The 23554-nt window shown below is 33.8% G+C and overlaps 1 protein-coding gene across 2 annotated transcripts in view; it reads left to right on the forward strand.

The window, feature by feature from the left end:
- LOC140750670 (uncharacterized) overlaps positions 1-21762 on the forward strand; it is a 198409-nt gene extending 176647 nt beyond the window's left edge. For both annotated transcript variants that reach the window (XM_073084357.1, XM_073084358.1), the window contains 4 exons: positions 14675-14753; positions 15329-15497; positions 18382-18726; positions 19156-21762. In XM_073084357.1, coding sequence (XP_072940458.1) covers positions 14675-14753; positions 15329-15497; positions 18382-18726; positions 19156-19504 — 942 coding nt within the window. In that variant the 3' untranslated portion in view covers positions 19505-21762. The remainder of the gene's footprint in view (positions 1-14674; positions 14754-15328; positions 15498-18381; positions 18727-19155) is intronic.
- The last annotated feature ends 1792 nt before the right edge of the window (positions 21763-23554 follow it).

Raw genomic sequence — 23554 nt, forward strand, 5'->3', positions numbered from 1 at the left:
ATGAAGTGTTTTGTTTGTTCCACCCCATAATATTTACAATATAGGCTGCATATTGTCCAATAAAATTTCGGACAACACTTACACGTTTTCCTTGAAATATAAATTCATATGTCAATCATAAAAATAAGAAACAATATTTAAAGCTTCGCTTATCAATATGTTCATTTTTTATTACAATAAAAAGCACGTTACATACTATCAGCCATAACTTAAGAGGTTATGATTGATGGATAACTCGCGGGGCAGAGAAACTACCGTACCGATCTAACATGCATAGCTCCGGGTTCGATCCCTGCCCAGTCAGTCACCTAAATGATGGATTTATATTTTATGTTAGGTGTCTGAGTTAGTAGAAATAGATTTATTTAATTATTCTTCTCTTATCTAAAAAAGATTACAACTGAGTATTGAACATTCCCTACCATTCAACCTTTGGGCAGAGCAGGGATGATATTAACCTCTATATTATGACAAAATAAATGAATATACCTCCAGTAAATATTTAAATGGATATAAAATATAAGCTTGTGAATATAATATGGAGGCTAAATTATTCGCGTAAATTATGAATGACGGAATAAGCTTAAACCTTAGTTTCATACTGAACTTGGCACGCCTGGAAAAACGAGATTAATTGCTAATGTGCTCTCCGGAATTCTGGCGGATTATATGCGAATTATAGATATACTAGTGGTGCCCGCGGCTTCGCCCGCATTTTAAAGAAATAATATGACATACATAAAACGGAAAATTTGTACCTGCATTGGAATGACAGTGGTACCATCTGTCAAAAAATGGTCTTACCAACTCCCAAACCCTCGTGGGCTCTTGGACAACAACTTTGCTAAAGATCATCACTTGATCAAATGTATAGTTTCCGATTCTATAACTATTTACGAATTAAAAATTAATGAAAAAACCCTTTTCCCACGGACTAAATTGTGAATCTAAACCATTCTCAAGTCCCCTTGAACACACACAACAAATTTCATCAAAATCAGTCCAATCGTTTAGAGTTCAGTGACATACACACGCAAATAAGAAATATATATATAAAGATTTTTTATTGCAAATTTTATAACAAGTTTCAAATGAGCTATGACATATTTAAACATTCATGCTCCATTTATTTTACACATGAGGCATTTATAAATACTCTACATGTTAGTCTAATTACGTTATTAGTGTTTCAGGTTGTCACGTCCAATCTTCTTCTCATACACCCGTTATTCATAATTCATAATAAATATCAACAATTAACTATTACTTCATACTAGAAGATGTCAAATTTCGATATTTAGTAGGCAAAATTAGGATCAATTGATTTTAACGAGGAGCATTAATATTTTGAACTTTTTATTTTCTTCAGCACCAAATTTAAAAATACATAAATATGTTGTAAGAAAAACAAGCAATAAATCATAAATTGGTTGACAGAGTAATTTGCCAGCGTCATTACCCAGCGCAAAATATTTAATACACCATAAAACATATAAATTGCCTACAATCACTCCCGGTAACATGGTGGTCCGTCCCCTGACGTTAATGGGCCACTATATCTTGTCTATGGCAAACGTAACGTTGCTTTATAAATACATAAATTGTTTTTCACTCCGTAAATCACGACGACGTCACTACGGCTACTACTGCGTTTAAAAACTTTTACAAAAATTTTAAACGTTTAGAATTACTTATGTATATTTTATTCATAACAAAATTATAACATTAAATACCGTTGGGGACATTTATTGTGCTTCTAGGAAATTATAAAATTTAAAGTGCGCATTATTTTTTGTGGGCAATAAAATGAGTAAATAATTTGATTCCGTTAATTTTTCAACATTTATTAGTATTAAATAGTAATCTTTTTTATGGCTGTGTTAAATTTATTTATTGAAGGTCATTTTTATTCTATATATTTTTTAATATGGCGGGATTACTCATATTTTAAAACCTAATAAAGAAATTAACTTGTCTTCAATTTAAATCCCATATTAATTATATAGTATGTTTATTAATTAACAATATTATATTGTTTTTTACTATTACTATTACTTCTAAAGGCGCACTAGACGATTTTTGTAACAGGAAAAAATTATGGGTTCGCATCAGCAACCATAGATTAGTAACACACTATTTTTAGCTATTAGCCATTTTTATTAACATGTATGTTACTGGGTTTAAAAAGCCATAATATACTTTAAACTCTTGACTAATAAATAAACTATATAAATATTAAAAATTTTGAAATTATGCTCAGAGTGTCGAAGTTTTCTTCTGTCGAGAGTCCCCATAACTGCCTCCGTTTTTTCTTTTAGTTAAGATACCACAGTTACAGATAAACGTGATTATGTTAACCACCTACAAACATAAATATTGCCCAATTCAACGAATTATGTAAATCGTTGTTTTCACTAAGTTGTAGGATGAAACTATTGAAAAGTTCAGATTACACTTTCGATTTTATGCCTCCATTAAATATTAATGCCGACACTCGCCCACTTCGCCTATCAACCTACAATTTTTATATTTTGTTTAATGTCTGCGATAAAATAAAAAAACAAATCTAAAATCCATCTGGATGGTTATAATAACGATGTAGGTTAAAAGAATGCAATGGAAGCCTAGTGGTTCTTAATCCTACTGGATTAAGAACCACTAGGCTTCCATTCCCGAAGTCTTAATTCCAGGCACGTATTGTAGATATATATTTTTTTGCGTATAAGAAATTAATTCTCACTTGTAATAATGGTAAAGGTACTTAAAACATCGTCAGGGAACCTACAACGTGTGCGAATTCTTTAAAAATATCTCAAAGGTGTACGAAATGTATCAATCCTATCTATCTATCTATGTATTGGAAGGTGGTAGACCCTTTGTGGTTCGATTCCGGCGGCACCACCGCCACACCTATTTCTACCTAATAACGACAGTGTTAGACGCTGCTGTGTTCCGGTTTGAAGGGTGTGGTAAGGGAGACAGACTTTTCCGAGGCGTTCCAGCTTAGTCCTCAGGGGTAGTGGCGCATCTGTGGCCGACCTCAGGTAGGAATATCTAATCCTATCTGGGGTTGATTACAGATGGCCATGGGCGGCAGTAGCCGCTTACCATCAGGTAGACTGCATGCTCGTAAAAAAAATAAAAAATAAAACATCCACACCTGGCCTGCGTGGTAGACTATGACCTAAATTTCTCTAACGCATAGAGGAGATTCATATCCAACAGTGGAATGAGTCGGTGGCAAGGTTTGAGGAAATAATGATCTCGTAAATGCTAAATGTGGCCGAAAATGGCTTTCGCATTATTTGGGCCAAGGTTGGACCATTTTGCAACAAAATGGCAAACACTCGTATAGTTATTGAATTGTTTTTGGCTTGTCCACAATGAGTTTGGCTCGCAATTGTAAACCAGACGGATATGAACCAAGCACCTCTCATTATATACTGTGATTTTAAACACAAATAGGTTTACAAACGCCTACATTAATTTCGTAACTTCTGAATTCACAAGGTCGCAAGTACTAACCCGATTTATAGGATAACATAGGAGATAATAAACCCGATAATATAGGAGTAACAGACGAGCATGCCGTCCACCTGATGGTAATTGGCTTCCGCCGCCCACGGATATCTGTAATCTGAGGTCGGCCACAGATGCGCCGCTAAATCCTGAGGACTAAACTGGAATACCTTCAAAAAACCTATCAAAAACTAAGTCTGTTTGTGCGACCTACTTGGGGAGTACAATCAGAGAACATAGCTATCATCTACAATAACGTAATCGAACCCACCATCACATATGCTGCGGAAATTTGGAGTTCCGCAACCAAATATAAAATAGTAACTAATAACTTAAAATCACTTCAAAGAGCTTTCGCTATAAAGGCAATTAGGGGTTTTAAAACGGTCTCTGCTGCTGCTGCCATTGCCCTGGCCGACTTCGTCCCTCTCGATGTTAAAATTACAGAAATAGCTGAAATTCAAACAACCAAAAGATCAGGATTTACTAAATTTCTACCAGGAGACATCACGTGTGATCGTCCAGCCAACCCCTCCGAACTCTTACATCCTTCGAAAAGGATTAGCATTTCCTTTGACACCGTTTGCACAGAGGATGAGATTAACGAAAAGACATTACCGGACATGACCAGAATATACACAGACGGCAGCAAATACGACGGCTTAGTCGGAGCCGCTTTTGTTGTCTATTATCCGAATGGCAAAATCGAAACAAAGAAACTTAAACTCCACGGTAGCTGCTCTGTATTTCAAGCAGAAATGCTTGCAATACAGAGAGCCTGCGAGCATTGCGTTACGAAAGAAATAACAAGCGTTACCATCCTTTCCGATTCCATGTCTGCTCTTATGGAGTTACAGAATCGGAACTCTACCAACGCAATGACCGTACAAATTCACAAACATATACACAAAATTCAATTCGTTGGTTCAATTCGGTTCATGTGGATCAAATCACATATCGGACTCGCAGGAAACGAGGCGGCTGACCAAGCTGCAAAAGCAGCGGCCAGTCTGCACTCGTCACCCAACTTCAGCAACTTTCCCATCAGTTACATGAAATACCATCGGAAATTAGAAACCGACCAAATTATTAACAATAGATATCAGGCTGAAACCAAAGGAGCACATACGCGACTTTGGTGCCCTAGCATAAATCTTATTAGAAACCTCCATAAATCTACAAACCTAACCTTTCAACTCACACAAGTGTTAACTGGTCACGGCTATCATCTCCACTATCTAAACCGTTTTAAAATATCCAGTAGCGATAAATGTCCCTGCGATGGAGATTCAGTCCAAACCATTGAACATCTACTTAGGCATTGCCCAGTCTTCGCAAATACACGTCTAGAGCACGAATTCACCTGCAACAACATTAATATTAATCCATACAGTCTTTCTGATCTCATGACCAAGGATTCGTGCATGAAATCGTTTTTAAATCACGTAAATAATATTGTAAATTAATTGAAGAAACTGAATGATACCTGATTTATAATTAAATCATTAGAGTATAATCATTTTATTTGTCACATTTAATTTCTATTTTATTTCTTTTATTCTATTATAATTAAAAAAAAAAAAAAAAAAAAATCATTTTATAGCGAAACATTAACTTTACATAAAACCCTGTTTGAAGCCGCCCGTATAACTAAGCGAGGGCCTCAAAACAGTTCGCATCTTCTAAAAATCCGCTTCTTCAAAGCGGAAAAAAAAAAAAAAAAAAACTGGAATACCTCGGAAAACCCTTACCACACCGTTCAAGCCGGAATACAGCAGCGCTTAACACTTCTGTTGTAAGGCCGAATTTCGAGCAACTGGTGAAAATTTGATAAGTATCTAATGCAGTTCCAGATACCCAAAATACCACTACTTTAACATATATATTAAATATCATTGAAGCGTAAATAATTCATGTGTTTTAACCGACTTCAAAATGTGAGGTTATACGCTTGTCCTGTATTTTAAGTGACATGCGTATTATAATTTAAGTATCGTTTGCTTAAACGGCGTAGGAGACATTATGATGAAACGTATATACCTCAATAATACTTTCAAAGATGTTTTAAACCAAGGTTGGTCACACTAGCTTAAAATCTTTTCTTAATATATACTGTCGTCCTGGCCCACATACAGGCGAATCACATGATATTCCATTTGGTCACTTATGTACTATACGCCTAGATAACACCCCTTAGAAGACAAAGAGACATAGGAGAATAGTGTAGTACTCAAACGCAATAATGCATTTCGATCGTGACCACGTCAAATAGGATTGCATGCCCCATTTCAGCCGTCCCCACGTAGAAAGCAATTTCCAACAAGTCGATTTTGTTCAGCCAATTGATGTAACAATGTTCTAAGCAATAACGTCGTCTGTCTGTGATGTCAAGATAACCTTTTTCTTAGGCGTGTGTTCCTAAGCTTAATTGCACGATATTTTCAAAATTATATAAAAACCGTATCGGTTTTGCTGTCCCTGATTTATATCAGAGAAATCAATGGAAATTAACTTATGCTAATTTTCCAAATTGCTTAACTTTTTTAATTAATCTTAGTATGTAATGTTAAAAATCACGTAGAAGAATCTATGGTGCGGACGCCAAAAAAGATTATTATAACTTTATATACAGCACCCTAAGTTATCACTAAGAAATATAATTGATAAAAACATATAAAAAACATATTAAAAAATATTATAAAAGTTAAAACATATAAACGTACCCCTATAAGGTAAAGTCATGAGCAAAAGCATATATAAGAAAGAATGGCTATGTTCATACGATCTTCGCACGCATAGTCTGTGAAAGTGTATAAGTGTGAAATTGGAAATTACTATGAGAGCTGGATGAGAGTTTTATGTAACACCTAGACAATTTGTCCCGGTTCATTTTTAGGGTTCCGTACCCAAAGGGTAAAAACGGATCCCTATTACTAAGAGTTTGCTGTCTGTCCGTCTGTCCTTCTGTCACAGGGCTATATCTCCGGAACCGTAATAGATAGACACATGACATTTTTACAGAGGATTCATAACGGTGGCTGATATAACAACAAATACTAAAAATAAAATAAAGTTGAATATTAAAGGGGGGTTCTCCATACAACAAACCGGATTTTTTCGGCATTTTTCGATCTAACTGCTAAACCGTACTAGGAAGACGAAATTTTTATAATCCGTTTACTACTATAACTGGTATTATAATAAATACAAAAAAAAACCTTAAAACGTATTTCAATATAGTTATTTTAATTTTATTATACGTTGTTTACGTATCATTCATCATCACCCCAACGCCATCTAATATTGTGTCATATAACTAAGTATTGTTGAAAATAATAAAATGAATAAAAATACGTAAAAAATAATGAACATTTGGTGGTACGAAAGCCTCCATGTGCGAGTTCGGCTCTTACTTGGCGCATTATTTTCTTTATGGAGTTTTTTATGTATTTACGTGTACCTGATGTTGTCCGTGCTTATTATTGTCCTTCATCTTTTGTACGTTCTTTTTCTATACATAATATCCAAATATTTCTCTATAATATATAATTCTCTTGAATAATCTATGCTAGTCTTATACAAAAAGATCCTGTAAAAATTATATTGTCGCGTGACTTAAGATGTAGAAAACTCTGTAACTAAATTACTATTTACTTACTTTTTAATAAATTGTATTGTTAAACGTCTAAAATGATGGACAAGTAGTTAAAATTCATAACAAATATGTAATATACTCAGATACACTCAATAGTTCGTACAATTCAGTTTGAATCGTTTAATTAAATACACCACATAAGTTATTCACAAATCACAAAACATGTCACATATAAATAGTTTGCGCAAATTACAGCTCTCTACAGTTCATAAAAAGCGAAATAAATTGCTTGTTTAAGAATGACTTCCGCGAAATCTAAAGTAATATTTATTTTTCTGTGAATTTTCTTTTCTCAATTCATTTTTCAGTACCCATATTTTCGATTTATAGTAGGTATATATGCGTATGATCTAATAATTTAAAATAATATAACGAATTCATTTGAATATGACTTTAGAGTTCGACTCACAGGCTATTCTAGTTATACCTATAAATATTAATTACATCTTTACAATTGTAGTACGCCATGTGGTTGGTGGTAATCCCAATCTAACCGTTTTTCCGAATGAACATGTAGTAAAACCGATCACTTGTTTTAACGGGGCAAAAAATCTTAAAAACGGCTCTTATTTTATCGATTCCTATGAGTTCTTCATAATTCTTACTTGAAATACTTACACTTTTAACTCTCGTCTTCCTGCCTTCTAATTGGACAATAGTGTTTATTATTTTTTCGCACTTTTATACATTAGCTCTAAGTGTGCAGTCATTACGATTTTTTTAAAAGTAGAATTTAGCGCACGGCACGTCCGGTACTGATATAAAACATGTCGATTCTTAGTTAAATATCGATCGACTAATTTCTGGAACATTGCGTAACAAAGCATTGCAGGAGGTAATATATTGCTTCCGAAGTGCAAGTGTGCCGTGCACCGATTTTCTGAATTCTTTCCTTCTATTTTTGTCCCAGACCAAGGTCTTACCGTCGTCTTAAGGTCGTGCTTCTCCGTAGGACCCCTTGCAAGATATTAATTTCACTCATGCCTTCCTTTTTAAAAATAGTGGAATATGTCGCCTGTAAACACATTTTTCTCTCTTTTATTTTTCTATAATCAATCAATTTTATATTGGCGGTGGATCACCACCGCCAATATAAAATTGGAACAGATATCAATCTGTATCGGTAATTTGAAATAATGGACTAGTTTTAGTTAAACATGACATTTAGTTAAAATGACTTGATTTCAAATATAAGTATGAATAAAGAAATTTCTGGGTGAAGCTAATGCCTTCCTTCACATTTCTCAGAATACGTCCACAGCAATGTTTACGAGACCACATGGTATGTGCTCTCCTACCTGGTGTCTGTTGTATGAAAATAACCGTTGTCTTGTGGTTTCTAACAGGTGTTAGAGTGAGTGTTTAATTTACTGCTATTACTAACGTCGAAATAAAGTTTTTCAGATAGAATACACAGTAGGCATTATGATTTTTATCCTAGTAGTCTGCTATAAATTATATTCATCATAACTTGCTTACTTAAATAAATTTAATACAATTTCCGCTACAAATTAGTAGTTCCTGTACTGGTTCTTGTCTAATTAAAACAGACAAGTATATTAAATCATCACATTGACTGATTAAAAGCACCGACACGCAAAGACTAATTGAAATTTCTCTCAATTTCTTGCCCACTCATTTTTTATATTTTCCTGTCCTGCTTTACTTTACTTCTCGATTACTCTATCATATAATTTTCTTGCTCAAACATGCGACCTGTATCCGTAATTCCGTCATACGTCAATTTGTTTATCTTTAACCCTATGTTTCGCAGTCCCTTTTCCCTTTTATATATATGTTTTTCCCTTTTCCCTCTATGTAGTTATTGTCCTATATTTTATAAAAAAAACATCTTGCCTCTCTACGTTGCATAATCTTTGGTGTAGCTAGTGTTGCTACGCCGACCGGCCGAAGAATTCGTTATTTGGACTAGCGTGTGGAGAATGCGGTCAGTATAGTTGTTTTGCTAACCTTGACTTTGATGCCAGATTCTTTTCTTATTCTATTGTATACAGATAAATACGGAAACATGAATGATATGGAAAGTTTTGTTTAAACAATACATAGATATAATAATATTTATAACGTGAAGTGTGTGTGAAATCAATGAAATGAATGAACATTATTTTAGGGTATTTCAACACACATGTAGAGGAATGAGTTTGTGCTGTTATTTTATAATTGAGTACATAAAATTACTCTTTATAGATACGTAGATGGAACTCTAATATATAACGTTACATTTACCATTACAGATTTTCTTTTCATTTTTATATTATTCCCAGTAATGGTGGGCTAAGATATTTTTAAAAGCATAGCGCTGTTTAACTGTGGTTTTCATTAGTCTTGATTGAAGTTTTATTCTTTAGAAAACCTACATCAGTGGCTTTCTACGTATGTTTCTTTTTTTAATTAAACAAACGTGGAAAAGGAAAAAAGTCAGTCGGTTAAGGCCACTTTTATTTGAAAAAGTTACATTAAAAGAAATTTTACGTTAATATGTTACGAGTTTTTAAATCAAAACCATTTTATATTATAATACTCATTCCTTTTTTAATAAATGTAATGTAGTGCCAGTATAGTTCAAGAAAGAAATTATTATGATCATACATTGTTTGGAAATTATTAAAAAAATCAACTACTCGTAGTTGCACTCTGGGAATGTCGGCACAAGTGAAAACTATCGAAACTAATCTGAATAATAAATTATAATAAATAAAAAATTAAACTGACACCCATTGACATATTTTTCTATGCTGACACCAAATGACATCTTGACATTTGCAGTTTACTTTGCCGTCTTACGAATTTTCGATCAGGTGTCCTGACGCGAGTTTAACATTTTTTACCCATCACAAAAAGTGCACAACGTCGCTAAAGAAGGCTTACTTCACAAATATTTGAAGGACAGATTTCAGTCAACAAGAAATACGGAGGAAACAGTAGGATGAGGGTTATGAATATTAACATTGTACATGTATCCTATATGTATGACTAGCTTACCCGGAAAACTTTGTACCGCCTCAAAATCTATTTATCAAATATATTTCATATAAAATATAGCCTATGTTACTCGTGGATAATGTAGCTTTAGAAAGGTGAAAGAATTTTTAAAATCGGTCCAGTATTTTTGTGCCTATTAATTACAATCAAATAATCAAACAAACAAACTTTTCCTCTTTATAATATTAGTATAGATGTGTGACAATCCATGACAAAGACGTTATTATACTGACGTCGATTATGTTGAGATTGTAACAAGTAGTTACACTGTTTAACTACTACAATTACTAATACTTACTGGTTACAAAATTTCAACTACTGAAAGTAATAAAGTACATTAAAGTGACGTACGACATTTTACTACCGACTTCCAACAAACTAAATACACTACATACACTTGAACTCTATTACACATTTCTAAGAATCCAATCGAGAATAATTAGATTTTTAGGGCAACGTTATGGTGTCATGGTGACGCTTGATAACGTAACGGAAGCACTATCAGTACTTCTATCTCTTTCTTATATCAGTATATGACAACTATATCACACTTTCTATTTGACAGATTTGTTTTATGATCTCGAAATTGCCACGTATCGATTATTGAATCGATTTATGTTGATAAAATTCTAATTTAATTCACAAGTATTTAAGAGAAAAAGTATTTTGTTTTCCTTTTTACATTATATAGCAGATAACGTACAATAATAGTCTCCATCGTTTCAATATCAAAAGATAAATAATTATTTGTATTTCCCGTTCATAGACAAATAATAATTCATTTTTTCATAGACTAGACACGTAAAGGTTGACCAATCCGTTGCATTTTGAAATCGACCACAATTTAGTTTTAAAAGGCTATAAATTTAAATATTTACGAGCTTTCAAGATGCAATGCATTTTATATCTTCCATTTTGTTACAGTCAATAAAAAAATATAAAAGTCGAAAGTGAATTCAACCATTACACTATCTGCACATGCACTGAAAACATCACATTTTACTTGATTTAATATAAACTTTTTGCAATGCATTTAATTTTTATCATTATTTTATCAGCTCTGTTCAAATGCTCGGAATAATCTCGACCGTCACACCTAACAATAGAATTATCATGATTCATATACTAAAGATGTTTAACATGCATCACGCTTAACTGGGTTTATAGCGCAGTTGTATATGTTTTATGGATAATAAAATTATGTGAGGTTTATGACATCATCAGCTAACACTCGACGGGATTATTGTCGGAAAAATCTTAAGAATTCGAAAGTTAAACAAAGTAATCGAGTATAGCTCCAATCTTATATATGTGTGTCGCAATATATTTTGTACTTGAATCGAAGACACATCATTGCGTGCATTATATTCAGAATATGCTAAGTTGGGCCTTAATCTCATCTGATCGTAAATTTGTAAGAATTGATGAAGGCTCGTTAGCCTCGCAGACTTGTTGTTTAATTTACTTGTCTGTTGTGTTATTGTATTATTAATGAAAATTCCTAGGTTGCAGTTTCGTATATAGGACAAATATTTGACACTTATAAACCACACTAAATGTATACGACGGCCGGACATGTCGGTCGTTTTAATTTGATCTAGTTCTAGATTACGAGACATAAGATTATAGTGATGTTATTGATGTCACCGACACAGATATTGTTCCTCGAATTGCGTCGACAAATCTTATTTTACAACGAAAGCTTTAATGCTACATTCATACGCTTGACACTTGCCGCAAACTATAGACGCTCATACGTGTAGACGCTTCGCTAGCGCTTGCGGCGCATTCCCTTTTGATAAATTACCGACGCTCGTCGCTCTACTGGATTATCTACCACCGTTTGCAAATCTAAACAAACCAAATCAAATGCTCTCTCCGCACGTTTAAATTCGTAACGGTTTGTTAAGATTTGGCAAACGTGCAAACGCGGCATAACATGCGTGAAGAATACTCATTCCTAATGTTTACCTACTTGAATCACTACTATCATACTTGCTACTGTGATTGATTATTTCAACATGTTTACAAATATTGTGATAGGTATCTTTTACTATCAAATTATTATATATCAATGAAATCGAATCGAATACAGATAAAGTTTATGGAAAACAAAAATAAACATTAGTTTTTAGGAAAAAACTATTTTTTAAATATTTCTATAATTACTATAGAAATCCTCAGTACCCTTACCTACTTCGAATAAAATATTATGATTATATTTCATTTAGAATACCTACTATTTAATAAGTTGCAATAAATATATTTCACAGTTTAGACTGGAGACAGGCGGCGCTTTAGAAATTGCATATCAATTCGATAGTTAGACGAAATAGGACAATTTATAATGACAGCGTATGACATCAGCATTGCGGACAATCATCAATGAATAGATGTTAGACAATGATGCTTAATGATGTTACGATGAGGGCGCATCACTGCGTATCGAGTCGAATAGCGCCACGACAACAATTCTATTAAGCATTTCTCAGATTTAGCATTACCTACTAATTTTCGGCTCATGGTCGAAATTCAACAAACGAAGTCGAAATTCAAAATAGAACAATGTTCTAAATTGTTTTGTCTTCGCCTATTTACTTATAGGATGATGATAGAAATTGAGATTAGACTGTGATCAACCCCAGATAGGATTAGATATTCCTACCTGCGGTCGGCCACAGATACGCCGCTACCCCTGACGACTAAGCTGGAACTCCTCGGAAAAGTATGTCTCCCTTACCACACCCTTCAAAACGGAACACAGCAGCGCTTAACACTGCTGTTATAAGGCAGAAATAGGTGTGGCGGTGGTGCCACCGGAGTCGAACCACAAAGGGTTCTACCACCTTTATACAGACTGTATATAGACTTTATATAGACTGTAATTGATTCATCAATTTTGCCGTCCGTAAACTACGTACGTCCGTCCGGCGTAAACTGCGTAAAAGGGCACAGGGTTTGGTTCCACTGAAAAGAAGTGCAAAAGGAATTCTTATCTAATCTTAACAATGTATTACCTATAAACACGTGTTGGTATGTTTCTATAGTCTTCATTTCGTCATTTCCGAAATCTCTCAGCCAATTTCAATGAAAGAATACTTATTGACCTGATAGATGTAGCCATTATTTTGTGAGACCGAGCAACGTCTGCCCAGCCCTATTTATAAATAAAATTTGCATTTCATGTTCCTTAAAGTTAGTTAGAAAGACCTAAACAAAATAACACACGAATACAAAGACAAAAACCCTGACATTTGAAAATATATAGATCGTAAACATGTTTCACAACAAAACAACAACAACAACAAAAGTTGACTGAAGTGTCAACTTTGTATTTGATGACTCAATGAAGTTGCTATTTCAGTGCCTTGAGAACTGTTTTAGGAACAATGTACACTTTTGGTGAACGACGCTACAAGTTGTTAAAGTGCACTTCACGATTTGTCTAGGACGTGCACATAAACAAAATATTTTTTCAAGCTGTTATTACAACTAAAACGAGCTCTGCTGATTTTCTTTTTGATTTGATTGACTTTCGACGACGAATATATAAATGATAATTTAAAACTATTAGAATTAGAAATAATAAAATGTATAAATAGAAAAATCAAAATTAATCAAATTATCTATTCTATATTTAATCTTTTCGTTTTTTAATTAAAGTTACATAATTATATGTAAATAGCGGTTTTATAGCTTTAAATTATCGTATAAGTCTTAATCAGAATTTACCAAAATAAATAATTAACACATTTTTATTTATTTAGGTCTTTTGTTTATTTAGGCTAAGTTTTTTTTTATTTTGGTCTTTCAAGGTTATGCAATTTTGCAATAAACATAAACTGAAACTGCAATCTTATAATCTCCTTTTATTAATAAATCTTACATATATCCACAACATGGCAACACTAAATGTTAGTCATCGTCTCGTTACCTAAAAATCCAACAAGTGCTGTAGTATGTAAAAATATTTTATTTTCGTTAGTCAGCTCAAAACATTTGCGAAAAGTAGGCCGTGGACCGTGGTGCCATTACATCAGTTACAGCGTTCAAACATTTTGACATGTCAAGGCGGTTTAAACGGCGTCTGTAAATTTAGGAATATTTATGGCCAAAGTAATTTGGCGGTTATTACCCCAAAAATCTGGTAAAAACAGTCTTGCATTAAAATTTTGTATGAACATTCCTCTGTAAGACTGTCACGCTATGTGTGGATTTTCGCAAACGAAATAGGATTTTTATCTCGTTTTAATATGGTATTTATATGTTTTCACTTAAACATATATTATTTAGTTGTTCAGAAACACTAGTACCTCTCCTTTACAAAGAAAAAAAGAGAGGAAAGAAGCTTCTCTTCCAGACAATTATCTGATGTATCCTTAAGCTCGTATGGTAGACAAATACTATCCAAGCCCATGATAACACATTTTTACTTATACAATATCGTTAAATTCTAACTCTAGTTAAATCCCTAAAATGGTTTCCTCTTTGTTTCAGGATAAAGACAGTAACCTATCAGTACCGGCTCGTTGGGAGGACAGACATCTTCGCAAGTACCTCAACAATCCTGATATAGGTCAGTACTTAATATACAAATACTGAACAACCTTTTTTTTATAATATAGGAGTAGCAGACGAGCATGCTGTCCACCTGATGGTAAATGACTACTGCCGCCCGTGGACATCTGTAATCAATCCCAGATAGGATTAGACACTCCTACCTGAGGTGGAACGCCTCGGAAAAGTATGTCTCCCTTACCACACCCTTCAAAACGGAACACAGCAGCGCCTAACACTGCTGTTATGAGGCAGAAATAGGTGTGGCGGTGGTGCCGCCGGAATTAAACCACAAAGGGTTCTACCACCTTCTACCTAAAAATAACTTGATAAATCACCAATATACTCAATCAAATCAACTGAACACATCCTTTTTTTTGGAGTTTATGTCCAACAATAGATGGAACTCAAAGCCCGATGGATGAAGGTAGTTGGTTGATTTTAGCAGTCGTATTTAGACACCAACTAAGTTAAAACTTTAAAGATTAATTTAAAAAAGAAAAAGGATTGAATTCCAACTGAGCTCAGTATACTCCTAATAAAGACTGTAGATTTTTAAATGGCAATAAAATCGAAGTATTTAAACAATTTCAGAAAAGTCCAGCCGCTGGATTGGTGGTATATATGACATAAGCGCGCAAGCGTGGAAGTGGGGAGGCGAGCTCCAGCCGATGCGGTACCAGTCCTTCTCCAAGATGAAGAAGATGACGCCGAAGGAGCTGGAGTGGCACTGCATCGCGATGATGCCGGAGTTACTCTACAGGTAAAGAACTATTGTTGAATTTTTGTTGTATACCTAACGTCTTCAACAAGCCGCCAGACGGGCTGTTTGATGGAAAGCAGTCACCGTCTCCTATGGACATGACATAGATCTAAAACCGGATACTAATGCATAGTAGAACCTCCCGGTATTCGATAGCGAAGGAACCACGGACACGCCTTTTTTGCGACAACAACAATATGAACACAAATATAGAATACCAACGAAGCAGACCATGAAGTTGAGAGGAGACTTTTCCAGCTTCATGAACATTGTTTCATTTCAAAAGCTTCTATTGAATTTGCCTTAACGAACTGATTTGTTTGTGTGGCAGGTTCAAATCTTGCATCTTAATTAAAAGAGGTGAAATTTTGCAGTCACGCCTTGGATGACAATAATTTTGTAATAGTAATGTCATTTTAAATTTTAGTTATTTTTCATTCACCCCTATAAGCTAATGATTTTTTTTTGTGAAGAATACGAAAAAAACAAAAGCTTTTATTTAGAAACGTTTTTATATGAATTTATGTTATGTTTATGTATTCAGCTTTTGTAGTATTTCTATAATATTTCGTTATGTTTATTAATTTCCTAATAACGACTTCCTTTCTTCCTTCCTTTTTTTGTTTCTTTATTTCTTACTATCAAATAAATAACATTATGAGTAATATACTCACGACATTTCCAGTATTTATGGATGTTATTTCCGTTAAGATTGCAAATGTCCGTTTCGTGACAAATGCAGTCGCAGGGGGGATCAAGGCCAGTGGGGGCCGCAATGTGACACGCCTGCTCCGGCGACCCTAAAGTCAGGCATTCGATACGTAAACCGACACAAAAGGTTCACTTAAGTCATAAACTGTGGCGATTTAGCGATTATTTAAATAAAAGATACTTGTGTTTTAGTACAAAAAACAGAATCGTAAATCTAGAACAAAAATTGCAAAAAATCGAAAAAACTGTTTTTTTTTAACAATATTACGATATTTATTAAATAAGTAACTAATCGAAAGCTTAAGGACTTGTCCCTCTATGTAGAGCAAGACGTATGCCACGTCAACTGCTATCCTCAAAATATCACTATAGAAATATTTTCTCTTTTATTCTCTTTATAAACTTGTTTTTCCATTTTCACAAAATGAACTATTCTTTTTTATTTATTACACTCTTATTTTAAGCATTTCGATTGTTACTCAGAAATATTAACAACCTTCACTTTAAGGTCCACAAAACGCTAACGCTCATGAATTAAAACAATCATGAGCATTAAAATGACTGATGCCCGTCGCCATAAGCGATTGTTAAGCAAAAATCGATACCACGAAACTCGCATAAAACTTTACGGCGTGCGGTGAATGTCGAAACAATATTTGACCATTGTTCCCCTAATCCTCGACGCAGCTGTGACAAAGCTGTGTGGTTTGTCATTAACCGACACCATTACGGGATCAAATTCGATCAAGCAATGGTTAAGTTGGATTTGATTGTCCCAAAACATCTGTTGAATTTTTCGATGTTTTCTATCACATGCAATGCTTTGCTGAAAGTTCTCTTGTATAAAATATACTAGTATAGTACATAGTAGTAGCCTAAGTAACTCAAGGCCATTAAGATATTCTTTCCTCTGACTTATTTACCTAATATACGAAATATTAAACTAGCCAACCGTGACTTCGTGTAGACTTAAAGTTATATGTTAAGTAAGTGTTATACCTAATAGTTAAGTAAGTTACATAATCTTCAGTCAAACTTTGTTGGAGTACATGATCCTATACTTTTACATACATATTCATGTACTGTAGTGTAATGTTACAAATTTAAATGAAAAATAAATAAAGGTTTCAAATTTAAGTCATAAAAGTGTTCGTATTTAGGTACTTATTATATTACTTTGGAATGATGGAATTTAAATTATAGAAATGTAAACGTTTGATATTGGACAAATTGAAATGGCAATGAAGACGATTGATTCATCCAATTTAAATCACATTATTAATTTGGTTTTCGCGGTCGCCATTTTCAAATGAATGGCGATGATGGTGCGTGTAAATTCAATGTCAAACCATTTAACCTTCACGTTAATTCACATTCTCAACGACAGATGGTCACTCATACATATACTGACCATTTTTACCTAACATTAAAACGGGCAACTTTGCAATGTAAGCAATTTTCCAATATTAATGGTATTTGCCACGATCAATATTAATGGTATTTGCCACCCTCTATAAAGAAATTAGTCGAGGAAAAAAAGGATTGTAAATGTTGAATAATCTTTAAAATTTATCTCTACAAATTTGTCTCCCCACGTTGTCCTTTTTGACACCGGGACAGAGTAGCTGAAAACAGGAAAGTCCCGTTGCAAACAGGACGTATGGTCACAAAACACATACATCACCTTCGGTATATTCGGATTTATTGTGTTCGTACATCCTACAAGACCCCTCTTTCTTTTAAAAAGAGGTCTCTCCAATTAAGACTCAAAAGTTAATACCTATAGGTACCTTGACACGAATATGAATAAAACATCGTTATATTCACCAGCCCATATTAAACATTTCGATGATATACTTATAATAGTTGAGTGTCCGACAAACGCGCATTATTGAAATTTGACACACTCGTGGACGTGATATGACTTAAGCTTGAAACAAGTGTAAGCACATAGAATGTATATTACTCATTAGGGCATATCCTGCATACATGTTACACAACACGTAGGTAAAACACCCATTTATATTTCTTGGAATTCTATTTTTAGCCAGTACACCTCTAGTAAACCAGCATCATCATCGGCTACCCATTTCCATCCAACTGCTGGACACGAATCTACAAACTACAAACTCACCAAAGCAGTTACGCTACAACATATTGTTTTCACTTACAGATGGTCACCACGCAGCTGCTTCGAACCTCGCCAGTTCATCTGCCAGACCAAGCTTCTTAAAGCACCCAAATCCAAGGTCTCGGAACTCCGGCGCCGGTACCAGCGAATGGGGAAGATCAACGAAATAAACGTGCCGAGTGTCAGCAGGGAGGTCGACGACCCTCGCACCAATGACGTCACCAACAACCCCGTCCTAAACCCAAAGTCGTACGACCTAAGACCAAGTCCCCTCCGACTGTCGAAGGATTACCGGAACCGAAGCAAGGCGTACAGAGTAAGACCCAACGAGTTGAAGAAACGATCCCGACCGAACGCACAGAGACGGCTTAAGAGACCATTCCCAGGGTAAACTCTCCTATTTTGACTATACTTATGGGTTTTAGTGACTGAGCATTTTAATTGATACATTGTACAGTCTTATGTTCTTCAGTGAAACAATATATCATTACTGTTATTCTAATCTAAGAGTGTTGCAAGACTCAATTAACTTAAGGAATTTCAACGTAGTCCTCGCTGACAGCGATCCATTTATTATCAAATATGGCTTCAGTTCAAATATGGCTACATACCATTGTTGGTCACAGTTGTTTTCTTATGAATGAGAAGTATTCAGGCAATAGTCAAAGCTTGCCTCGCAGGCTTGCTTCAAATACATCTGCACTCTTACAGTCTATACAAGACTTCTTAAATTATAAAACCCAATGGAGGCCAAAATACCGCTATGTACAAGACCTTTAAAACGTCGAACTTATTTGTTCTTCTTTCAATTTCCAGTTACCAATGGAACCGTCGCAACCCTGAAGGTTCGTACCAGTACAACGCCGATCTGCTCAAGTCTGGACGCACTGGCCTCAGCCCACAACAGATTAAGGGCCACCTGTCCCGCCTCCGCCACTTGCGGGACAAGCAGTTGGCACGACGCCGCCTGATGAAGAACAGGGACGACTGGTTGGTCAACGACCAAGGACAAATGACCAACCTAGTGAAGACCCACGCGAGAACGTACACTGTCGATAACAACATCAGCGCTCTTCACCCGAAAAACATCGTCGAAGAAATCGATATGCTCCTGCCCCCATCCCTACCAGTCGTTCTTCCCAGGCCGGCTCGCGGTGCCGGCTAAGCTTCGACTTCGTAAAAGTTCTCGACTTCGAAATCGATCGTATTAAGAAACATGATCGACTTTCGAAAAGTTAGTTTTTCGAATTCTAAATTTAAGTATTCGATAAGTTCCTCATACTTCTAACCTATCTCGCTTCGAACTCCTAAATACTTTTAGTGCTTTAGTAAGCGAACTTTGCTTTTTTCTCCGTGGGTATACGTGGCAGTCGACTTTGTAAAAAGATGCCACACTTAACGCCGATAAAGATTTTATGATTCAATTTATTATTTAAAATTATCACTTCTTTCTCATGTTCAGTATTGTACAATACCAATATTATTTGTTGGCATATATAGGTATATTTTTTTTTCACTTCTTTCAATTTTCTCCTATTTACTTAATATTTGACAATTTCTCTCTGCTTTGCTTTCGCGTTTTTCTCTTTCCTTGTAGAGCAGTCAGAACGAGACGAATAGTGACATTTAAAAAAATAACTTAGTATTATGAATATTCTTAAGTGTTAAATTCTCATAAAGTAAACACTTAAATTTTATCACATCGACCCACCCGCACCATATTGAAATTTAAATATCTATACTTTTAAAATATCTGTTTTGCCATAATGATAGTATTCAAGCAATTAATTAGAGTATAATATGGCAACCTTAAACCAATATATTCATTTACTATTAAGTAAAAATCGTGTGTGCTAAGTCTTAGGCTGTCATTACATTTATGTTTAAAGTAGTAAAATAGAAGTTATTTTTAATTTTATTTCTTTATATTATTTTAAAATTAATTTAGCTAACAATCAAGTATTGTCATACAACATAAATATTAACAAATATCTTTTAAAATGTATTAACGGTTAGCGTATCTTAATATTGAACACAATTGTATTATTCCCAATATGTTTTCTTTTTTTATAAATAAATAACACATTATAAAAACATTGTTCAAAAATATAGTAGCTATAATATTTCATTCAGCCAGTGATAACATAAAGATTATAAACACCTAGTCAGTAAGTTTATTTGCAGGAAATAAATATTTTTTGTTACTTTACAATAATAAATAATATTCCATCAATAAATCCCAAATAATTTACTCATACTTTAATACCGATTTTACTGTTTCAGCAATATTGTACTATTTACAAATATAGTTTTAAATGATTAAATAATTGATATATAAGAAATTAATCCTTAATATTCCCTCATTGCTTTAAGTGTATTTATTAAAAGTAATACTAATGAGAAATGTGTCGTACTTCATATTGGCATTTCATTTATATAACAATAAAATAAGTATTAATTCTAATTATACGTTCCAATCTGTATATTGTTAAGTTAAATGTAATGAAACTGTTAAGTTTCCAGTGCCAATATATTAGTCCTCGCATTTAAGACGAAATCATTATTACATGTAAGTTGCGTCAATAAAGAATGAATTTGAAATAGTTCATTAAAAGTTTTCGAAAAATCTGGGTAAGCTTTTGATGCTTATTACCGAAAAGTGAAACATAAGTCCATTGAACGGATAAATTAAGTAGAATTAAATGTAGCTTTTCTTCCCCATTTGACCTTATGTTTTAAATTCTGTAAAATTTCACGATGTACATTTTTTAAACAAAACATCCTATCGCAAAATCATTTAGCCTATTGTTACCAACATCAAAGTCTATTTCAAATTCATTATTTTTGACGCAAGTAATAATTATATTATTGATCTGAATGTGATTTCGTGTGTGTTTATTTATTGTACGGTAATGTTATTTGCTGTAAACTCCGCTGCATTTGAATTATACATCTATTCGTTGTAGTTGTGAGATAAGAAATTATATATCATTAATATGAACCTTATATTTGCTAAAACAATGGCTATTTCATCATAAATAATCGTGTTAGAACTTCGTTAGAAGTATTCCGTATTGAATTGCATTATTCGTAGCGAAAGTTTTTGATGTAGACAGAAAATTTCCACATCTGTTCAATTATTATATTACTGAATATTGTAGAAAATGAAAACTAGTCCCAGTTTAGTAAGAAAATACGTATAAAACGTATTAGATATTCTAATATTGTTATAATCTCTCCGATTCAAGTAATGTTTAGAACTTTGTAAGTCTTTCCAGTCTTTAGAAATAGCCGAATCGATCAGACATATTCAAACAAAATAAAATGTTACACGTAATATCAAATACTTTCTTATTGTATTTTAGTGATTAATATTTACTTATCATTATAACTTTAAGAAAATAAAGAATCATCTGAGCATTATGTTTGACTTTTTATTTATTTATTATTTACCCTATAAAAGTTACGTTATTTTTTTTTTGTTAGTTATGGTGTACGGTTATCACAATACCAGGTGGACTATTTTCATAAATATGCCTACAATCGTTCTTATATACTTAAATGTTATCAAAATCTAAATAAATAAAAAAATATTTATATAAACATGCTTAGGCGTTTACCTATACGTAGAGACATCTTGCGGCGAGTAGCAGAACTTACAATTCCAAAGATATACGAGTAGCATTAAACAGTAGTACATGTGTGATGTCATATGATTTTTATTATTATTCTATTATTATACTAACAATACTGTCAGTAATACTGAACATATTCAATATTTCGGAGGCAGATGTTATAAAAACATAATATGTGTTTTTATAACATCTGCCTCCGAAATTAACAAATATTTGCGATTGTGGAATCGCACACAATTCTTTCTAAGCAGTTATTGAGCTAATTGAATTCTAAGCAGGTATTGAGCCAAACCAATTCTACCTTTATATAGGCAACATGCCCGATACACGAAATGAAAATGAACTACACCTATATAATAAACCAGCTCTATAGACAGTTCTATTATAATAGCTAGTTACTTTAGACTTTCACAAAAAGTTAATGGTAAAATTAAAGAGTTATAAATGTTATAATATATTTATGTAGGTTAAATCAAGTAGGCAATCCAATACTAGATGTACCCACACATTCTGATATTATATTATACAAGAAATAATTAGTAAAGCTTTGATGAATTATTGTAGTCATTACCAAACACTTAATCAAGACAACAGTACCCTTACCATGAGTTTTTACGTTTTGACAAACATGACTGTTTTGGTATTTGTTTACGTATTTGCCCATACAAATTCCAATCAGCGCCCCTAGCGGATTGTGTCAGAACTTGGAAATTGTACGGGCCAATACGTAAACAAATACCAAAACAGTCGTATTAGTCAAAACGTAAAAACTCATGGTAAGGGACTGAACTATAGTCCGAGCTAATGAAAACGCGGTCAACGAATCCGGGGCGGTTCTTTCCCCGCGTATGGAGATTTGTACAACAACTTTTCACTTGACTGTAGAGAGTAATTCTTTTCGGGCGTAAGTACGTTTTTTTACTTATTCCTTCGTACGCCTTACAGCCCAAACGCCTATACCGATTTTCACATTACCACAACATGTGATTTTAATAATAATTACGTTTATTATTTTATTATTTATTTATTTATTTAAACTTTATTGTAAACCTAGTAACACCAGTAACCCTTGTTGATGAAGAAATGTTGTGGTGGTGTTAAAAAACAATGAAAAAAACAAATACAAAAAAAAAGAAAAAGGAGTCTATTAATTATTAGGATATTATTATTATTAGGAGTCTATTTTATATTTTGTCTATAACAAACATAACTCGTCCTTGGCTTTGTTTACGAGAGCTTTGAACCAAAAGCTCTACAACCATTAAAGAATAGGTATACTATCGAAGTTAGATGCACGAGAAATCAGTTAACCGTGCTTTTATTAGACTTATAATGAGCGTGGCGCGGAATATAGCCAATAAATCAGTGAGGGTGAACGTCCGAGTGACCGAAACAGTTGTAACGCCACGCGAAGCTTCCGAGATACAAGATATCGTTGCTATGACAACGCCATACAAACAACCCCCATGACATCAGAACCGACCAACAATAAAGAACTCCATGTAAACTGGTACTGAGTCTTATTACCTTAAAATAAGGATTTCTAAGGGTTCAAGGAAGGATGGTTTTAATGGTCATGA

The sequence above is a fragment of the Epargyreus clarus genome, unplaced genomic scaffold (assembly GCF_041222505.1).
Source record: "Epargyreus clarus isolate Ecla_fem2 unplaced genomic scaffold, WU_Ecla_fem_2.2 ptg000021l, whole genome shotgun sequence".
Taxonomy (NCBI): domain Eukaryota; kingdom Metazoa; phylum Arthropoda; class Insecta; order Lepidoptera; family Hesperiidae; genus Epargyreus; species Epargyreus clarus.